We start from the raw sequence: 20,530 nt of genomic DNA, 5'->3' as shown, positions 1-20,530 counted from the left end.
TAGTAGCCATGTAGTTTAGCTTTTTGTATAGTGTTGATAGGAACTGAGAGTTCAGGATTAGGTCTTCATCTTTTGCTACCCCCCTTCAGTGAGGACCTGGGAAAAATGTTCTGCCTGGGTGATGGCTTAGAAATTGCTTCTAATCTAGTGGCATAAGGTCATTTCATCTTCTAAAATAGGTCTAAAAAAAAACAAAAAGGAAAAAAAAAATTATTTTGAATTCTAGAAGAGGGAATTTGCCGTAAAAGTTTATGATCTGTCCTTGGGAGTTTTTATCAGTGGAAGTTCAGGGCAGTACCCAGCTGTGTGAGGCTGACTGTTCCCCCACTGTGCAGGAGTGCAGGTCACAATCCTTCCCACGTGTTTCAAATTATAAGAGATTTATGGTTTGATTACTTCCTTTAATAGCTTTTACTAATGGACATTGATTATACATGGCTGATTGTAAACATTTTAGAAAACTATAGCTGGTTATAAATTATACTCTGTTTACAGTGCAGATGTCAGTGATACACACATATAAAGGCTATAGATTTATTCTTTTCAATGCACAACTCAGATGAGTTTCTAATGCAAGGCATTGAGGAAGGAATTGCCAGTGAGGAATTTACAATGAGTGAAGTTTCACCAGATCTATTTGTACCTGCTTACATATAACCCTGAGGTATTCTTTCTTCTGCCTTCTTCAGGATTCATGTTTTATTTGAGTCCACGTGTACAACTGTGCACATGAAGGCAAGAGATGGGCTTTGTGTACTTCCCAAAGTCAGTCAGATGCTGACTGAGCAGAGGGTCCTGCAGTTGGAGCTGGGTGAATTTTCTGTGTAGCTGAATTGGGACTGGTGTGTGCGACAAGCTTGCTTGCCTGGAACAGGCTCGTGTAGTGTTTTTTTTTAATAATTCTGCTTTGAAAACCCTTTTAGAAACAATTTTTTTTTTTTTAATGGATATGCAAATCCCTATGCAGTGTGAGTTCCTCTGGGGGAGACCAGCGTGGGTAGGTTAGGTGGGGTACTAGTTATGATTGGTAGTTCCTGAAGGCTTGGTTTGGTGGGCATGGTGGTGTGATGGGTTGAAAGTTGTGGTGGAAGATCTTAGCAGTCTTTTCTAACCTTAATAATTCTATAATGCTCAGGTTTGGCTGTTTTCTGTTGTCTGTATATAGTGACAACCCTCAGTTTTCTGTCTTTTTGTGGTGAGCTCGTGACAAGTCTTTATTTAAACCTTGGCCTTGCAGTTAACAATCTAAATGGTATAAACTGTAAGCCTTGTCCTCAGTCCTGGTCCTTGCAGTATCCATGGAACTCATCTGCATCTGCCACCAGCACAGAGCAGAAGGTCGCCTTTGGAGGGGGAAGGTGAAGGAAAGAAGGTGTTAAAGTTCTGTCTTTAATATTAATTTCTTACACAAAGAATCAGTTTGGAAGCAGGTGGCTAATATCCCTTACAGCTGAACTCACTATTCATTTACATGTCATTTTAACTGCTGCTCTACTAACACATAGGGAGTTTAAATCTTCTGTGCCTTAATTTCTTATGTAGGCTGACAGCTTAATCTCTCCATGTAGAAGTGAGAGCAGTCGATGCTCTGGAAGCCTCCTTCAGTCACACCTCAGTCTTACTTTCTTGGAAATAATGTTATGGGCCTCATGCTGACTGCAGAGGAGGGGGGAGAAGTTTAATTATATCCAGGTGCTTTTGGTTACGTCACTTATTTGCAGAAAGATCTTGAGTCCGTTGTGAGTTCAGCTGCAAATGGTACCAAGTATGGTACATGCTGAAGTTTAAAGAAAATAATATGTAGAAATATTATGGCAGTTGTCAGAGGTAGTGATTTGCAGCTTTTGGAAATGAACCAACTCGTTATATTTGTCAAAAATTTGACATTGAATAGTTTTAGAGGATTTTGCTTTTTCCCATCACAATATTTAATGTTTGAAACTCTTATTTCCTCTGTGTAGATATTTGTTTTTGGTGGTGGTGGTCTTTAGAATCAAGTAGGTGTTTCCTTAAGCTCTTTGTTCTGTTGTTCTAATTATCAATCCTGAGAAAATAGGCAACATCAAAGGATTCTGTTCAGTATCCACTTAAAAATGTGAATGCGTTCACAACGCAGCACAACAGCCTTGTGCTCATTTCAGTTTCTTTAAAGCGTGAGAGCTCAATTATATTTTCAAAAGTGTTTTTAAAACAAAGGTACTTTGTGTTCTGATCTTCTAATGATTTTGCATTGAGTCTACAGCTGGGAAGTAGCCGAGCACATGGCAAATGAGATTGTGGAAAGGAAGGATATTTTATTGTTATACCTGCAAAGCAGCAGAAATACAGCTACACGTATCACAGAGGCACGCTGTCGAAGCTTCTGCTACCACTGGTAGCTCTGCACTGAGCAAAGCAGCTCTGAAGGCTGTGTTGTGCTGCAGTGCCTAGGGAAGCTAACTTCTTGTGTGAGGAAATGAAGTGGGAAGTGGGCGAGCAGCAGAAGTACAGCACATCCCGATCCACTGCGCACACTGTGTCAGTATTCCCATCCACTTTTCAGTCCTCACCTGTTTGATTCAAAGGAATTGTTGCAGTGTTTTGCATTATGTATTGTTCCCCTGGCTGAGGGCAACCACGCTTGCACCAGAATATGGTTTGCTTTTGAGGCTGTATGGTTTCATCTCACTTAAAGATGAGGAAAACATTCAGGATGCACAAAGGTGTGCAGCCATAGTGGTTAGACTTCCTGCCTCTCCCATGTCCTCCTGCACACAAAAGAACAGTTATTCAAGTATAGTAAAGATTGCAGCTGTTTGTATGCTATTGATAACACTCCCTTTTGCTGCTCAGGAAGGAAAAGCTGCCTTCATAGAGTAGTATGGAAAAAGATGATGGAGGCATTTGACATACTGCATGCCTCATTTTTCAAGGCAATCACTGGATATTTTGAACCTTTGCACTACATAAAGTGTGTTGAGGTACTGACTTGCTACAGTAACTTTCTGGAGTCAAATTCGTGGCTTTAATTATAGCTCAGCTCACACACCAACTACTTTATGGCTTCTAGCCTGACAGACGCCCGTCCATGCTGTCAGGTTTGGCACAAGTGACCAGGCTCAGTGCTTTTCACCGTGAGTGTCACAAGTGTGTAAAAACTGGAGGGAAACCCAACAGCCCTCAGCCTTCTGTCTTCAGTCTACACCTCGTTCCAACCCGCAGATGATGGAAATGCATTTCTAACAAATTAGAGCAGTAGGACACAGGGTGAGCAGTGATGTTATGAGCCATGCCTTCCTGCAGCCCCGGCCTCATTTGAAGCTGGTGCCAAGTGCCACCTTGCATAAGAGAGCAGGGAGGGCTGGTGTGGCTGCAAGACTTATTTTTCCTTTTCTGTCTTCCCAGGGCTATTCCTACATGTCTTCATCTCTGCTTGTACTCACAGAGGTGCATGAACTTGTTTTGCCTTGTGATGTCCCTCTAAATCTGAAGAGGAAATGACAACCAATAGGATTGTAGCACTTTTAGGGATCCTGTTTTTTTTTGTTATTGCTTTGTTGTTTTGTTTTTGCTGTGGTCACCATTAACTCACATAGGGTTTCCACTGTGGTTCAGCAGCATGCAGAGATTTGTGTGGAAGCTCCTGCACACAGCAGCCCTAAACTCACATCCTTCTGCTAGGCTAAGCTACGTTGCAGTCTGCAGGTTTTACATACACGTTTCTGGGTTACTGCATAATCTCCATATGTGTTCCAAAACAAAATTCAGTTTTTTTCCTTTCCCTTGTTCTCTTCCCAAGAAGAAATTGGTTAAGGATAAGGCCTAATCCTGCTGCTTGAAGTCAGGGACAACAGAATGGGGGACTTCATTGTATAAGCACAGCTGACAAATCTGCATGTGAATGTGGTTTTATTCAGTGTGGGTGTTGTTTTTTTTCCAGTCCTCTTTATGTTGTTTAATGATGGTAAATGTCCCGTAACCTCGGGGGCTTTTCCAATTTGGCATTAAAAGGAACTTCTTTGCAGATATTATTGCTTTTATGAAGTAGTTGTTTTTTACAGATGTGGCCATTGTAAATTCCAGCTGGTACCTATGATTATTCTCTTTCTACCCATATTTGTAATTCTTTTGAGTGCAGTAAAAGTGCATTTACATACATGTAAAGATAGACACTTCTAAATTGTTTGTGTGCACCGTGCTAGCTAAGTAGTTTCCAAGCAGGCATCCGTATGGCCTCCCCTGAGGGGCTCTTAGTAATACCCAGTTCTGTTGTTTAATTGGGTCAAAATTAATTTTGGTGGCGAAAACTATCATATAAAGCAAATTGCTGTAGAAAAAGCAGTAATAAAATACTAATTATAATTTTTTTTTACATCAGGAGATAGAGTAGATTAAACTAAAATTATTGAAGATGCATCTTCATAACAGTGCTGTTCAGTCTCCATTGGGAATTGGTTCGTGTACTCCCTGGGTTACTTAACAGCCTGTGAAGCACAGGGGCTCTTTGAACAGCATTAATAGGTGCTCTGGTAATGGCCATATTACAGCACTCCTAACGCTCCCCTCTGACTGCCTTTGCTGCCTGGAAGTTAAAATGGATGTGGTCTCTGTGCAAGTGGAGACAAAAGTAAATTGCTGGCATTATGTGTGTGCACTGTGTCGGGCAGATGGGCTGTAGGACATCCTGCTCATCTTATACAGGAGTTCTTTCACACCAGGCTCCATACTTCAGTTATCCAGGGACAGCCTTTGTTGTGCTGCATTGAAAGGCATGAATGTAAGTGCTGAGTGTGGGACTGTAAGAACCCCACTGAAAGCAGTTGTGATTTCCACAAGTTGACTGAATTTCTTATTTAAAGCTGTATGCAAGCGACCACAAGATTATAAGACTGTGCTGATATCTGCCAGGCACGAGGGATTCATGTTTTACGGATGGAAACGGGATTGCTAAAGATTGATGTATTTCATTGCAGATGTGACGAGTATGTCACACAGCTGGATGAAATGCAGCGGCAGCTCGCAGCAGCTGAAGATGAGAAGAAGACTCTGAACTCCTTGCTTCGGATGGCAATCCAGCAGAAACTGGCACTGACCCAGCGCCTGGAGCACTTGGAGCTGGACCATGAGCAGTCCAAAAGGGTGCGCACAAAATCTGCTTCCAAAGCCAAGAGCAGTAACCCTACTGTAAGTCATATTCGCTCTTGTGGAGACAGGCCTGAAGGATCTGTCCTTAACAACCAGGTGTTTTGTAGCGAAAAATATAAAATCTATTGTGACTAGGAGAGGTGTGTAGAAAAAGCATATTATGCATCTTATTTTATGCTGTAATTGTCAGCGTAAATCCCCACTATCTAACGTCGCGGTGAGTTGACTTGTACTAGTAAGTTGTTAAACCAGGTAATACAAGTTGTATTATGGTGGTCTTAACTGTAACTAATTCGTAAGTACGGGGATGGTATTAACAAGGTAATGGTGGAAAGGAAGTAGCTTTTTCCACAGTTAAGGTGTGTGGGTTTTGCTGGTTATGGTAAGTGTTAAGAGTACACCTGATATATTCTATCTGGTGTTACTAATTGTAGTTTGTATAGCACAAATGTGATCCTTTCTCCAGGGTTGCAGCATACTTCAATAAATGGTTTCACAGACATAAACGAACAGAAAACCTCCCTTGCTGCTGTGGCTAGAAGTGGTGAAAAGCAAGTGTTCAAATTAGAGTTATGTCTTGAAAATAGAGAGCATTTTGAAACTGGAACCAAAATTAAATCTGCCTGTTGTGGCAGATAATAAGGACTTGCAGTTATATCACCACTTACCAATGTCCTAAAGCTTTTATAGGCCATAAAAGCTAGGAAAAACATGGTAGGATACATTATTTACACTCTGCTTCCCTCACTTTAGAGGATTAATCAGAAGAAACTTGCACATTTATATTAAAAATATGCAATATTTACCCCCATCTGGTATAAAAGCTAAAAGTTTGAGAATTGGGATCCTACCCAGTAGGCAGTTCCACTTGAAGTTATGCTCTGGAAAAGTCCCGTGTCGTGGAAGGATCTCTGTGGTGTCCTGATGCTCCTTGCAGCACAACGCTTGGGAAGGAATCTGTTTGATATATTATTGTAGCCACACGACGTATCTGTGTAGAATTAATGTGACTATGGTCTAGTATTGTTTTTCTCAGCTTTCAGTATTAATCCAAACAGGATGATGCTTCAGAGCTCTGATCATTTTTTAAATACACAAACGATGTTGCATTCCTTATGCAAGAACATGTTCCACAGGGCTCTACATTATAGGCACAGGAAATTGAAGCAGATCACCCACTAATAAATATTTATGAAGTAGCTTAGTATACATATTAATCTTTAAAAACAAACAAACCTTTGTCTGCTGTTGAACTTCTAAGAGGCCTTTTTAGCCACTTAATTTAAAAATGGTTGAAAATACAAAAGTGTACTTCATAATTGGTGCCTATATGGAAGATCAAGATTGAAAAAGTTGTTTCTAAAATTGTGGAAAATCTGTGGAGCACAGTAAGGCACGCTTTTTTTCCCCTTCAAACCAGTTTTCAAGTGCCTAGCCTCAGACTTTATTTTAATGTGAAGCCCTGTTCATTTTGTACTCTTACAAATAACTTTGTATGCCTGTAGTAGTACTTAAAAGCAAGGCGAGACTGCACAGCTGCCTGCTTGGTAGTCCTGTTTTATAAAGCCATTCTGATATTCCCGCTGTGGTACCGCCTCATCTCACTGCCATTTCTTATAGATGATCAGCAGCTTGCTTCCTCTGCATTGCCGCTCTGCCTATAAGTAGTCAGGAGATATCACAGGTAATAAGGAGCACAGCTTGTTTTCCCAGCAAAGGGAAACCGCTTGGGAGTTTGGCTTCCCAGATATTAGAAGGAAAAAAGTAAAAAATGAAGTCCCATATAATGAGACTTCAAACCAATGGAATTGTGGAAAACTTGCTATGAAGCCGAGAACACGAGGATGCCACAGCCAAATGCCAGAATTGCATTTCCCAGTATTGAGAGCAGGGGAAAAACCCAGGTTTGTTAATTCTGATATGTTGCTCAAACAGCACTGCTTGCCAAATTGGCACAAATAGCAATTCTGGCCTTAGAAAATAGGCCTTGTGCATCTGATATTACTTTTTTTTAGAAAACACTGAGTTCTCCTGAATTTGAGCTTTAATAGTGCTAAGTAGCAGGTTTGATATTTTAGAAGCAAGGCATCTTTTAACAATTTTCAATCCTGCTTTTCTCCTCTTTGCTGCACAATCTTCCAAAAGGCCTTTATTCTTCTCATTCCTGCATTAAGTGTAATTTAAAAATACTTGGTAAAGGAGGCATTGGCGTGCTAACCTTCTCTGCTTCAGTAGAAACAGAAGTTTGCTTCCACTATGGTAGGGAGCTGTAATACATTTCTCACTGCGTCCATGTCTCTGATTGCAGTATTTTCACAAAATACTGATGGCAAAAAAGTACATTTGAGAAACTAATTGAATTAATTGTTAGGGTTTTTTTTTCAAATTAGCTGCAACTTTCTATAAAGATTTTAATGTTATGGTGACTATTACTACTGGTCTGAGCTCACGCTCTTCAGTTCCAAGCATGAACAATTTTGCTATCAGCACAATAATCCTAGTAATCATTTCTACCTTCTTTCATTTCTGTGGATCTATAAATTAAAAGACAAACCTCACTGCTATTTGAGCTTGTTAAAGTCATGGTTAAACTTCTTCTAGCATCTATTATAATTTAAAAAAAGAAAAGAAACGAGCCATGGTGGTAAAGGTGACTTGATCCTGCTGTTTGTATTTTTAGATAATGATTATGTTTAAGATTGAGGCTTGATTAACCATTTCTTAAAATGTATGTTTGCTGTAAGTCTTTCATATCACGTCCAATGGGTTGGGCTAAAGCATGAAAAATTTCTTAAGCCGTCACCTACCTCTGCAAGCAGGCTCTTCTGAATGATGCTCTCTGCATTGGCCTGCATGACACACTGACCTGCATGTTTCTGGAAAGTGTTTCTTGCACATTTATTGCTGTTAACTTGTGCTTGAACAGCAAAGCTTTATTCAGTACTTGTAAGAAACTTTCTTTCTGCAAAGCTATTGCTTCCAGGCTGAACTCATAAAGCACTGTTTCATCAGCTTGGAAAGCATCTTTGAGCTGAATTCGCTGCTTCAACCCCAGCAAGCTAACAGACTCCCTCAACAACTAACCTGCTCTGGAGCTTTTGCAGCACGTTGTATTAAGTTGTCAGTTCTGTGAGAAATAAACACTGTTTTTTTTCTAATGCTATTTTATTTTTTTTCCATTTTTCAGCTGTAGAATAGTCCATGGAGAAGGCCTTTCCAACAGTGCAACAGCATTTCTTAGCCTCTTTCATTATGGTTATAAGTGGTAGCCCATTGCACAAAGAATGCAAACCACTGCCCCGATCCTAACTTTTGAAAACATCTTTCCCTGTGTACTACCTGAAACTTTCCTTTTATGTCTCAAGCTATAAAGCAAACGAGCTTTACCTATAAGTGCTGCTGCAGTAAGAAAACTTACAAGTGCTGAAGAAACCTACTTCAAATGTAACGATCACCACATTAGTTTATGATCTACTAGAAATGTTTGGATGGGGGAATTTCTTATTTCATTGCAGACACTCATTGTTCATCTGATCATTAAACCTGTGCACTTTTGATATTTTGATATTTTTCTTTAGCTTCTTTAATTCCTTATGTAGAAGAGTTTATATAAATGCAGTGGTTTGTGCTCATAGTTCCTCTCCAACTTCGACTTCTGATGGTTGATTTCTACATCAGCATGTGGCAGAGATTTTTTTTTTTTTTTTTTTTTGGCTCTAGATGTGTTTAGAAAAGAGTTTCAACACAAAACAGGAGCTCTGCTAAACTATATGTGTGCTGTGCTTCAGCAGCTTTTTATTATTATGAAATGTTAAGCTTTATATGTTTAAATTACTGATTTTTTTTTAACTGCCATATTCATTAAGAAATCCAGGGTATTCAAATTCTGGGGTTTTTTTCATATTGTATTATTATTCTTAGGAATAGTTCAATGTAACAAGAAGAAAACTTGACTTTGCTCTGGTTAAAACAGTAATAGGCACTTGAAAAATATAAAATAAGTAGTATTACCTATAAATTCCAGAATTCCTGGGTTTTAGGAAGTTGAAGTATTATTGATTAACAGAATTTTATACAACTGTACCAGTTAAATTCCAAATTGGAATTGTTTTGTTACTTTTTCATTTTTATTGTGCCAAATTATGGTACATTTAGAAAGAAAAATTCTAAAGTTGTCAATGATAGGGTGTTATCTATCAGCGCCTTCTGTCATTAATTATTGCCAGTAGTGCCTTTAATCATTTGAAGGGAGAACCTTAGAATAGCTTCGTCTGTACAAGAAGAAATGGAATGGCTGTTTGGAATTTAGTGACGGCGTGGAGCAATAAGTGCAAAGTGAACTCCCCTTTCGCACATTTTTAATGGGTAGTCTTACTGTGCTAGAGATGGTATATTCAAGGAATTGTAAAAAATTCTGTTAGTCAATGATATTTCATCGTGCAAATCCTTACAAATTCAGGGGAATAGAGGGAAGAGAAAAAAACAAAACTGAAACAAACCCGAATACGCTTTGGGAACCAAATGGACTCCTAGCAAACAAAGCAAGATGTAGAAACACATTTGTGTAACAGTACGGAGGACGTCTCGGGAGTATTGGTGTTATGTTAGCTTCGTATGGTGGTGGATGCAGTTAACCATAGTATTGTTTGCAAATGTGGACAACGGAACACGAATAACTTCTCTTGCATGTTATATCTAATCATTGTGATTCCAGGAAACAGAAACAGAGGAGTGCATCACCAAGCTGTACCTGCCTCTCGGGTGCTGTTTGTTGAGGCTGATGTGAACGATTAAATTGGTACTTGTTGGGGGGGAATTCCCCCTCCTCAAAAAAAAGTACAAATTGAAATAATATTGACAGTAGTGAAAAGATTTCTGTTTGCTGGAAAAAATAAAAAAAAGAACAACATTATTCTTCCTAGATGTGGGGACTTATATTTCCATCTTCTGTTACAGTATTGATTCATAAGAAATATTGTTGCATTTAAAATTACTACATTTGTATGTGGGTATTTATTTGAAATGATGTCGAAGTACTGTATTATGTTCTATGTGCATTACCTTTTAGTGGTGGATTGGTCTCCATTTAATGTCCTATGCATGTATTCTTGCCAAGTAACCTTTACCCAGATCTGAAAAAAGTGGTTGTTAAAGAGACAACGTGGGAACTGATTCTTAAAAGTATCATTGTGTGTTAATTGGATAACCTTAGGAGGCATAGAGGGAAAAATGTTACTTCCAAATTAATACAAAAAGTGTTAATGTAGGAAAGCAATCTGCCTGCGTAAAGGTAGTCACATTGGCAGTATCAATAAAAAGGAAAAGGAATCATGTTTTCTGCTTGTGCTTTTTGCTTTCTTGTATTTTTAAGAAGGCACCGTGCTGATTTGTCAGTTTTCCTAAGCTGCTTTTACAGTGGGACCAAATGAATACACTTATCTGAGAGAAATGCAGAACTTACAGCTAAGTTTGCTGCAAGACTGCAGAATTAATTCTTTGTGCTCATATCTGAGGGTTCTGCATCAGAAGCTGCATCCTCAGCACAGCTTCACCAGTGTTCCCAGGAGTGGTTCTGTGGAAGATGGGCTGAATCTGTTCCATTGATAGAGGCAAACACTGGCAGCAGCAGAGGAAAGGGCTCACGTTTGTTTGTCACCGGTGTGGGAAGGTTAGGGCCGATGCTTGTGGTGGCTCCTGGTCCTGAGATGACACATTCATTGCTCGTGTGCTGTTCAGAACACAATAAGAAAATGTTTAGCCAGTAGAATTATCCAACAAGCCCACAAACAAAAAACTGGTAAGCAGTTTTGAAGTCTGAGAGCACGGCTAAGGTTTGCTGTGTCTACAGAAGGATATTCCTGGAGCAGTTAGTTGATACTGACTCGCAGGAATATTAAATATGGTTCTATACTATTTAACTCTCACTTCCCTAGGTGGGAATCTTACAGCTGTTCTACTTAACATTTGTGTCACTGGTAGCAATCAGGTTTATTACACCAGCTAATCATCATGGTGTGTAACTCGAGAGTGGCATAATTTCTAACAAAACCTCAAAAAAGCTTGCTGAACTGTGTGCGTTCCACCAGCAGAGTGTGTATCTGCTGGGATGTGTGGCCTCACTGTGTAGTTCTGCTTTTGCTATAGTGGGAGCTGTATCTGCAGCTTGGTTTGAGGGAGAAACATAAATATGTATGCATGCAAGTGACAGAAGAACGAGAACAGACCTGTTTAAGTACTAAGGCAGCAGAATTAAAAATGCTTTCATAGGAAAATAAAACAATGGAAGTAGAATATTCAGCTTAGAAGCTATAAATTAAAGCAGCAATTTCTTTGTCTGTTTTCTGTGTAGAAAAAATTCAGTGCCTGCAGGGGGATGGTGCTGATGCCGAGTTGGGAGGGTGGGTCACCAGCAAAATTCCAGAGTACAGATGTTGCTGCATTTAGTTTGGGGGAATCTACCAGCTCTAATGTAACACCCTTGCTTGCCATGGATTCAGTAACTCAGTAGGATCCTTGTTTCTAGGCTTGAAAAAAGCTACAAACTTGCCAGAGGAGGAGCAGGGCAGCTTTTCAGAACTACTTGGATGCTTAAAGATAAAGAGAAGCAAGCCTGCAAGTCTCCCTGTTCCTCGTTTAGTGGGATGAGGGCAAGGCATGACATACATGCTTTTGGAGACCCCTCCAGATAAATGGTAAAATTCAGTTGCAAATGTTTACAGAAGTTACATTTAAAAAATACATTTACATTCTTGTGTCAGTAAAGGCTGATGATAAAGATTGATGTTCAGCGCCAGGTAAAGGTATTTTTGCAGCCCAGGTACCTATTGGAAACAATGGAAACCTGTAAAGGTCTGTTCTGTGTGCTTGAAAACAAGCAAAGCAGCTAATAAGTCTGGTAAACTTGAGTTCTGTATTGAGCAAGTAAACATTCATTAGTGGTTGTTGGGAAAAACATTCATGTTCAAACTACTCCAAAGATGATTTCATCTTCTTCCTTTCACTTTCCCAAGAGTGTTGCAGTCCTTTCAGTAGAGGACACGGATTGCTGATTCTCAGTACAAAGGCAGATTTCCACAGAAAGGAGTTACTGCAGCTGCAGAGGGGGTTATTTTCCCTTAGGTGCTACACATGGGATCTCCAAGGTAATCTGAGACCTGATTTCATACACGGAATCTGCATCACTGTACCATATCCAACCCTGTGATGTTGGGATGTGCTTCTCCTAAGTCATTGGATTTGACAGCTGTCAAGTGAAGTGGCTGTAAGATGTCAAAACTTACATATTATAGATGCAGTTAAATAGGGATTAAGGAAGAAAAAGATTCTGGGCCTGGTTATAGATATTAAAATAAACTACTTCTGATGTAAAGCCAACACCAAGCTGGAGCAGTGTAAGTCTGATTATCCTGGAGAAAACCTGAAAATTTAAAGAGTACTTAAAACCTTCTATATGTATTCAATAAGAGTTTTTATATATACTCGCACTGAATGAATGCATGATAATCATTTCTAGTGAGGAGACTGTGCCTAAGACAGCTTGTTTCCTTTCTCCAGATTACACTGAGTAAGCAGGCAACTTCTACAAATCTCAGATGTGACTGGTCTTTTCCCTGTGTGGCTTCTACCGTAGGACTCAAATTAGTGCAGCTCAAGGCTTCACGAAGGGACAAAGAGTATTTGATGCAGAAGTGGAATGTTAGCATCCTGTTGTATCCAAATGAACAGTTATTTGTAGCATCACAGAACGGCTTGTGTTGGAAGGTGCCTTAAAACCCATCCAGTTCCATTTGAGACACCAGGTAGCAACATTCTCCCTTCAAAAGACAGAAGTCTCTCTCAGGGAGAAGACTGATGAACCTATAGCTTCAGGAGGAGGTTTTTAAATATGTAAAGAATAGCCTGAACTTCTGCCATATTAGGATGGGGAAGGAATTCATTTATTTTAGCTAGTGTTTGTGTGGTTATTTAGTAATGGCTCTCAATAATCAGGTTTTGTAAAGGCAAATTCCTTGTGGTTTTGTCTCTCTCCATAGAGACAGAATTCCTAGCTATCAGCTATCTCCAGCCTATGCATGCTTTTCATGCTTAGGGAAACTTCTTAATTAGTGCAAATACTTGAATCAAACAGCAGAGTTCAAGCGTGACTGAAGCAGCCAGAGCCAAGAACCTGGTGGCACTGAAGGTCACCTGCATGGCCTCAGCTGCTGCTGGTTCACTTGGCACTGCTGGCACAGCACGGCATGCCAGAGGTTTGCCATGCTTCAGATCTGCTGGCAAAAAGTTGGGAGTTACTCTTTATTTCCTGTCTCCAAATGCTTTAATCTGTAAAACCAATCAGGGGAACTGGGCAGGTGCCTCATGGCGTGCAGTTCTGTCAGCATGTCTGACTGTATGGTGGTGTGGGAGGAGGAAGCAGCTGCCCAGGCGAGCAGGAGGTGAAGCAGCACATTTTGTGGGCAGTAGGGGCCAGGCTGGCAGAAAGCTGTTTCAGCCCGAGCTCCTTGTCTGTATTTCATCTATTCTCTCTGACCAGGTCTTGGCCTTCAGGTCTGACGTGCTCGACCTCTTCCCAGACACAGGCAATGGGGCTGCATGCCTGAACTCTCCTCACCAGCGGTGGGCTTTAGAGTTCGGGGTTTTATTAAGTTCCTGTTGTAGGAACAGTACTGGAGCAGTAGGGGAAGAGAGGAAAGGTTTGTATCTTTGATTTTTTACCTCTTTTCCTTGGTGCTGCATGGACGAACCCTGAGTATATTTCCTTTTCCAAAATGTCTTTCACCGACTCAGTGAAATGCACAGCTAAGATCTTGGTGATGTTTACAACCCCCCATCGTTACCAGCACCCCACTGCAGAACTACAGTTAGAGCCCAGGGAATGGCTGAGCGCTGAAGATGGCTGTTCATGTTCTGTCTTTCTAATCCAGTCTCAGTGAAAATGATAAGAATATAAACTTTTTTTCTTCTTTTTCTTTTCTTTTTAAATCATTTTAATAGCCACTGTTGTCACGATCTTTTCTGATTCCTTTTCTGAGGTGAACTCTTCATTGTAACCTAAAAGACTGTTTCCTGAGGAGTCGTGACTTGTCACTCGTGCTGCTTCTTCGTGTCTGTGGGGATCAAAACTCTTCTGAGAAGACCTGACAGAGCATTGCCCAGCAAAGGAACAGTGAATATTTCTTCTTACATCTCCCTATCATCTGTAGGAGGCCCCCTCAATTCCTCTGAAGGCAGCTTCCACCTGCGTTGTTGCACAGGAGATGTTGCTTTCACAGAGGCATGAGAACAGCAGCAAAAGCAGCCGCTGGTCCTATCCCAAATACCTCTTTGTAGGGTAACTGAAGTGTTTTTGTAGGGGTGGGGAGAAGGAGGTATGCAAGAATATGAAGGAGGCAGCTAGGAAAAAATGGCAGCAATGGATTAGGTTGGACTGTTGGAGCAACTTGGAGCAGCTGGAGCTGCTGTGGGCAGGGATTTTTTGGCATAAAGCCTAAGAACAGCTCAATTCCAAAAAAGCAGCTGGCAAATTAGTGCAGTCTGGTAGTACAGACTGCATAGTGTGCACTTCTCTGTCTTAAAGGGATCGACTCATGCCTTTATTAGCCATTGGGACAGGAAAAGGCACATGAGATTACAGAAAGAAGGAGCAGTGTAAGATGAGAAGGTTCAGGAAAGGAATATATTGGTGTGTGTAAATCCAGAATATTTCATGCAAGTTTCCTAGGATGCAGCAGTTGTCTTCAACTGAAGTTGTTAAGTTTTCTATTGAAGCAAGGTATTAAGCTACTTCTAATTAATATCTGAGTCAAATTAAATACAGGTATGCTTATCTGAATGTGAGTATCAAGTTTAAGCAGATAAATTTGACTAGCTCCAGGTTAGGTTGCCTTTGAACATGGTTTAAACTTCATTTGTTCCTGTAGTGTTGCATTAAGAGAACTAAGTTTGCTTGAAGACCTCTCCTACACACCTGCTGACTGAGGCCAGGCAGCAGTGCCAGCTCCCTGCCCATTGCTAACTGGTTTTATTGTTTTATTCTCAGTGCCCAGCACATGAAGGTATACATTTGGACAGATGGCTTAAAATTTGTACTGGTTGACCAGTTCATGCAGAATGTGTGGAGGATCTGGCCAATATAAAGTTGTCTGTTAAATCATATTCTCTGCCAAGTCTGGCCACCAGTGAAGGTTTATCTGTTTTTCTTCTGTGTGGCATCGGTGCTATAAGTACCACATTTCCAGTCCAGCCCCCTTGTGCTTAATTAAAGAACTGCTTAAATGCCAGGAATGTCTCAGTAATCTCAGCTCTGTGAAATACCACTGCCTGTGGTCTAAGAGGAGGGGCAGGGGGACCAAGTATGGAAGATAAATCTTCTTCCCATCTTTCTAGAATTCTCTTCCACATACTAGGGTAGAGAAAAAGCAGCAACAACAAAACACCCATAGAAGTCCAGTGCTTAAATGCAGTGCCAGTGTCTGGTTTTGAGGTCTTGGCTGCAGAACATTGCAGCGTTTCAAAAGGAGAACCTTGAGTAAGTTCGCTGCAACTTGCTGGGAAAGGACTGGATGTCCCACAGTAATTCTTTTCTTCTCTTTGGTTCTCTACAGTCTTATAAAGGGTCGTTTCATTCTCATTAACTCTTTCATTCCAGATTACGGGTACGTTCCTGCGATAAGCATTTAAAATTCATTTCTAAAAGTTCTGTATCGAGCTGGTAGCTCTACGTGACAGAATTCCATTCATAACTAAAGGGTAGAAAATGTAAAAGGGATGTGCTCAGTACGCCTGGGCGTGCAAACACCATCTCTTGCAACGGAGTTCTTTTGGAGACGGTCTGTGAAGAGAACAGTAGATGGCAGTGCAATACAGAGCGGCTCCTCGCTCAGGCTGCCCGCTCTCCTTGGCTGCCTGCAGAGAAAACGTGCGCTGATGGCAAAGCAAAAATCAGCACGTTTGTTCCACGCTAAAAGATTGGACTTTTGTCTCAAGAATTCTCCCCTTCCCTCCCGCTCCCCTTCCTTCCTTCCCGTCTTTAGCTTTGCCAGTGTTCCCCGTGGCTTTTCACAGCTCATCTTGAATGTATTTCTTGCTCTTCTGACAAGTTTGGCAGGTTTGGAACATAAAGCTTTATGAATGGTTACCATTGCTGCAACTGATTACCCTAAGAATCACATGATAGACAATAAATGGAACCACAAGTTCTAAGGGATTTTTTTTCTACTTTTTAATTCCCTCTGCTAACTCAGCTTGGTTCTTGAGCACTTGCCATCTGTCACTATGCCACATAATCAAGTATTTGGGGCTTGTGCTGGACCTGCCACGACCGGGAGCCTGCCCTGCCTGCTAATTGTCATCCCTTGTAGGGTGGTGGGCCAGCACAAGTGATTTCTTTCCAGCTGCACACTGGTTGAACGGGCTTCATGCAGCAGGAGCTCAGCCTGCATTGTCCCTCGGCCTCTCCTCCACCAGGAGTTTGATAGCACTGTTTCCAAGCAGCGTGGCCAAGACCTCGTGATAGTGCAGCAGACTGTGGCCAGTTTAGTGGAGGCAGTCGCAAGCAGAAGAACACTTCCACGTGCTTTCATCTTGCCACTTCCCAGCATTCCCACTTGTGTAGGGTCTTTGTGAAAGGCAATGGTGAGGCCAGCACTGCTGAGGCTCTTGCAGCAAATGTTGAGTCCTTGTTGTAAGGAAAGGAACAAAGCAAGAACTATTGAAATAAACCATAAATCTCATTTCCTAACGGACAGCATGGCCACACATGCATGGCAGACAGAGTGAAGTTCAGTGTGCAGTTTTATAGAGGCTGTCGTGCTTTGGCTCTCTTCCCTGTCATGCCATCGCAGTTGGGGATCTCACACTATTTTTAGGAGTCAGAGAACCAGGAACCTGCTCCTGCTTTGCAATTGATCAGCAGGAGATTTAGAGCTGATGGGAGAAGTTCACTGGGCTCCACACCGCCCCCGAGATACTTTCTGTTAAAAAGCAACGAACTCCTGCATCTTTGATCTCCTCACTGGCTGTTTCTTGCTGGTTCTGTCAAGCTTGCTTCAGCACTTTGGGAAAGGCATACCTGTCAGCTCAGGGCCATCCCATGCCCTCAGTCATTCAGAGATAGCGTAGCTGTGTGATGTGACGTGCTTTCGCGCTTTGTTTCCATTTTTGTCTCCTACCTATTATGCCTTCAATAGCAATTTCCTTTGTTACGGATATTTTCTGCCCTTCTTTCAATGGCTACAGGACATGCCGGTGTCTGGTCCCAGCATGATCAACTGGTCTGAAATGTAATGAAGAAACAGGCTGATGGCTCTGGTCTGCGCTGGACACAAATTCATGGTGTACCTTTCTAGATACTATCGTTCTTCACATAAGTGAAATAGTCTGATAGATGCTTTTACCCCCTGGTACAAACAGCTCCCAGCGCCAAGCAGCCCCTCTCTATGGTAAGACTGAATGAAAACAGACTTCACTGGGGAGCATTAAGGTATGAAGGCATGAAAAGGAGGACACTTAATCACTACTGAATTGTGGTAAGATATGGAGGTGCATGCAGATGTGGGGAAACATTGGCCCCGAGCTCTTTCCAGTAGAATTCGATTAATATACAAGAAAGACCCGCGTTAAATGGTTTGCCCTCATTGTGCCATCTCTTCTTTTTTGAATGGTTCAGTCTTCAAAGAGGTTGAAGAAAGAGGCTTCTTATTTACACAAAAGATGAAGGCAAAACTTCATGGAGGCTGTGATAACGCGTGGTCTGTGAGAAGAGCAAGTGGTGATGGCGGGTTTGAAACTTTTATACGTGATGGTTGAAGAGTGGTTTTTGTATGAAAACTTAAGTAATCACTTGAAGGGTCAAGGAATCTTATTTTTAAAAGAAAAAATGTTTGCATTAATTCTGTAAATATTGTACTAACCATTCCGATGATTTTTGTCAGAGTAAAGCAGTTTTAAATGATTTGGCTTTAACTTCTTTGCAGGGTCACCCATAAGTTAGACAAATACTGAAGTAATTGATTTGAAGTATTTCGGTAACATTAGGAGAATGCCATTAGCAAAACTCAGATCAGCATTGGTTTCTGCACCCAGATTAATATTGGCTGGGATGACAAAATCAAGTGCTATAATTCTCTCTTCTTGATGAAAAGCTAAGCTAAGTCTGCTGGACCATCATGGCAGGTCTTAAAAGTCAACATTTCTAGTGTTTTTCAAACTGGAGTAAACTTCTAATCTAACTGTGTCCAGAAAAATACTATTTCCTTCTCTGTTTCAGAGATTCCAGTTTAAATACATAACCTATCAAAGCAAAAATGGATAGAATTTCACTTTTACTGATTTTACTTTACAGAAAATGTTGGGGTAAAAATATACAATGCCATTTACATTACTTACTTCCAAACTAATAATTTCTCAAAAGGCTTCATCCAAGTGCTGCTCAAAGCCAGGAGCATTTAGGGTACCTCAGTCCTTTTCCGTTTGAATAATGGAGTTTATGTTCCTGAAAGGCTTTGCTTTTGAAAAATATCAACCTCAGTGTATCTGTGCCATGTCAGATGATTACATTCATAAAGCATATCTTGTTCCTGAGGTAGTATAAAAGTCAGTTTTGTTTGAAAACAGTTAATCAAATGGTGACAAGCTTTAACTCCTCATTTACTTTACAACGTGATACAAAGTAAATTACAAAGGTGGGACTGAAAGGACCCTCTGGGTCACTGAGTTCATCCCTAATTCTGCAGATGGATGTACATGGCTGACGAGTCTACACCTTTCAGTAGTCTAAAAATATAAATGCAGAACCACCGTAAACACAACCCAGTATATGCACAGAGGTTTCTGCAACACTGCTGTGTTCTGTCTTAATTTCACCTTGGTATTCTGGTTGTGGCTAGCAAACAGAGCCGCACTCACTGACAGACCAAGAGTCTGCTGGCTGCCACACATGTTGGCTTTTAGCTAAAGAGGTCAGTAACACCTCCTCCTTCTCACTGTCAGCTCCTGTGACTGTGGATAGTTGCAGATGAAGTGTAACTGGTCAGGACACGCAGAGTCCTCTAGTGATCCAGGGCACTACCCTTGTTTCACACTTAGAGACACAGAAGATAGGAGAGAAGCAAAGCGAGCGAACCCAGCATTCTTGCAGACCACTGATATCAGAGTAAGAGCAACAGGATTATTGTTTTCGCTAGCTCAGCATTTAAAAGATGAATAATGACTCTGTTGTCTTCCCTGGGGACTCCAAGAAGAATATTTTTCGTTCCTGTGAAGATCAGATTCTGGAAAGAGAAGGTGACACACTGTGATCACAGCTTATCTATGATATCAGCCTACTTCTGCTTTCAGAGAGTCCAGAGCACAGCTTTATGTGTATTACCATCCAGAAGACCTGAATCAGTTTATGTGAAAAAAAAGTTGTCAGGCTGGTGTATATCACTGAGATTAGAAATTCTAGGATTTGAAATCCCTCAATGTTAAAGACTACAGTTCCTAGTACAAATTTCAGTCATTTACAAAGCAGGGATTAAAGACGAAGTATTCCACTCTGCTAAAAAGTCTCTGACACGGCTGTACAAACAAGCTGCTGCAAGACCTGTGTCTTGGATGTCGGACTACTTCACTCTTATCTGCAGTTCCTTATTTTTGTCTCTCTGCTGCTCTGTTCTTTATTTTTCTCTGGATTCCTTGCTGCTCTGGTAACCGGTGTTGGTGAATATGGAATTAACTTGTTTATGCCTAAGGTATCATTAAAAGAAAAAACAACAAACCACCCTACCTCAGTGGGGTTCATCTCAAAAGTATTTCCCCTCGAAAGCCACCTTTGATGAATCATTTATTCCCTTTTTTTTTTTCTAAATATAAAGTGAAAGCAACAGAATCAGCCTCAGTGCTGCCATAAATTTTAAATTTGTATTGCAATTGCTGGTTTAATCTCACTGTGAATGAGAAATAAAGCAGTACTTCTTTCTCTGTAATTGAAAAGGCTCGGTTTCAGATTCATGAAAATGAGATTGCATAAATACTCAAAAGACAAGTTACATTCATCTCCAAATCTTCATCTTCAAATTAAAAGTGGTCTCTTCAAAAAGAAAAAATACTAATGCTCAGATCAAAATTCTGAGAGTTATAAATAAGGAATCTGTGCACAAAGGAACTTTGTATATTCAGTAGAGGAGTGTCATATGATGGCAAAAGCACATGAGGGTCACCCTGAGGATTACATCATCTGGAAGAGAACACAACATGCATCTCTTATATGAAAAGCATGTAGACAAAACCGTGTATTAGCAAAGCCTTAGCTTCTTGGTCTCCAATGTCTTATTAGATGTATGAAAGGTTATTTATATCCTCTTTACATTTATCTTTCCTGGACATGCAATATTAATCCTTACTTAACTGCACAGCCTCCCATGTG

General features: G+C 40.8%; 1 protein-coding gene across 3 annotated transcripts in view; it reads left to right on the top strand.

The window, feature by feature from the left end:
• Window positions 1-10,452, top strand: part of BICD2 (BICD cargo adaptor 2) — a 79,067-nt gene extending 68,615 nt beyond the window's left edge. The window contains exons 7-8 of one of the 3 annotated variants that reach the window (XM_031608443.2): window positions 4,953-5,118; window positions 8,312-10,452. In XM_031608443.2, coding sequence (XP_031464303.2) covers window positions 4,953-5,118; window positions 8,312-8,317 — 172 coding nt within the window. In that variant the 3' untranslated portion in view covers window positions 8,318-10,452. The other 2 variants (XM_031608437.2, XM_031608429.2) reach the window with 2 other exon arrangements.
• Window positions 10,453-20,530: the final 10,078 nt, after the last annotated feature.

This window comes from Phasianus colchicus, chromosome 11, assembly GCF_987193195.1.
Source record: "Phasianus colchicus chromosome 11, bPhaCol1.hap1.1, whole genome shotgun sequence".
NCBI lineage: Eukaryota > Metazoa > Chordata > Aves > Galliformes > Phasianidae > Phasianus > Phasianus colchicus.
This window is presented reverse-complemented; position numbering and strand designations above follow the sequence as displayed.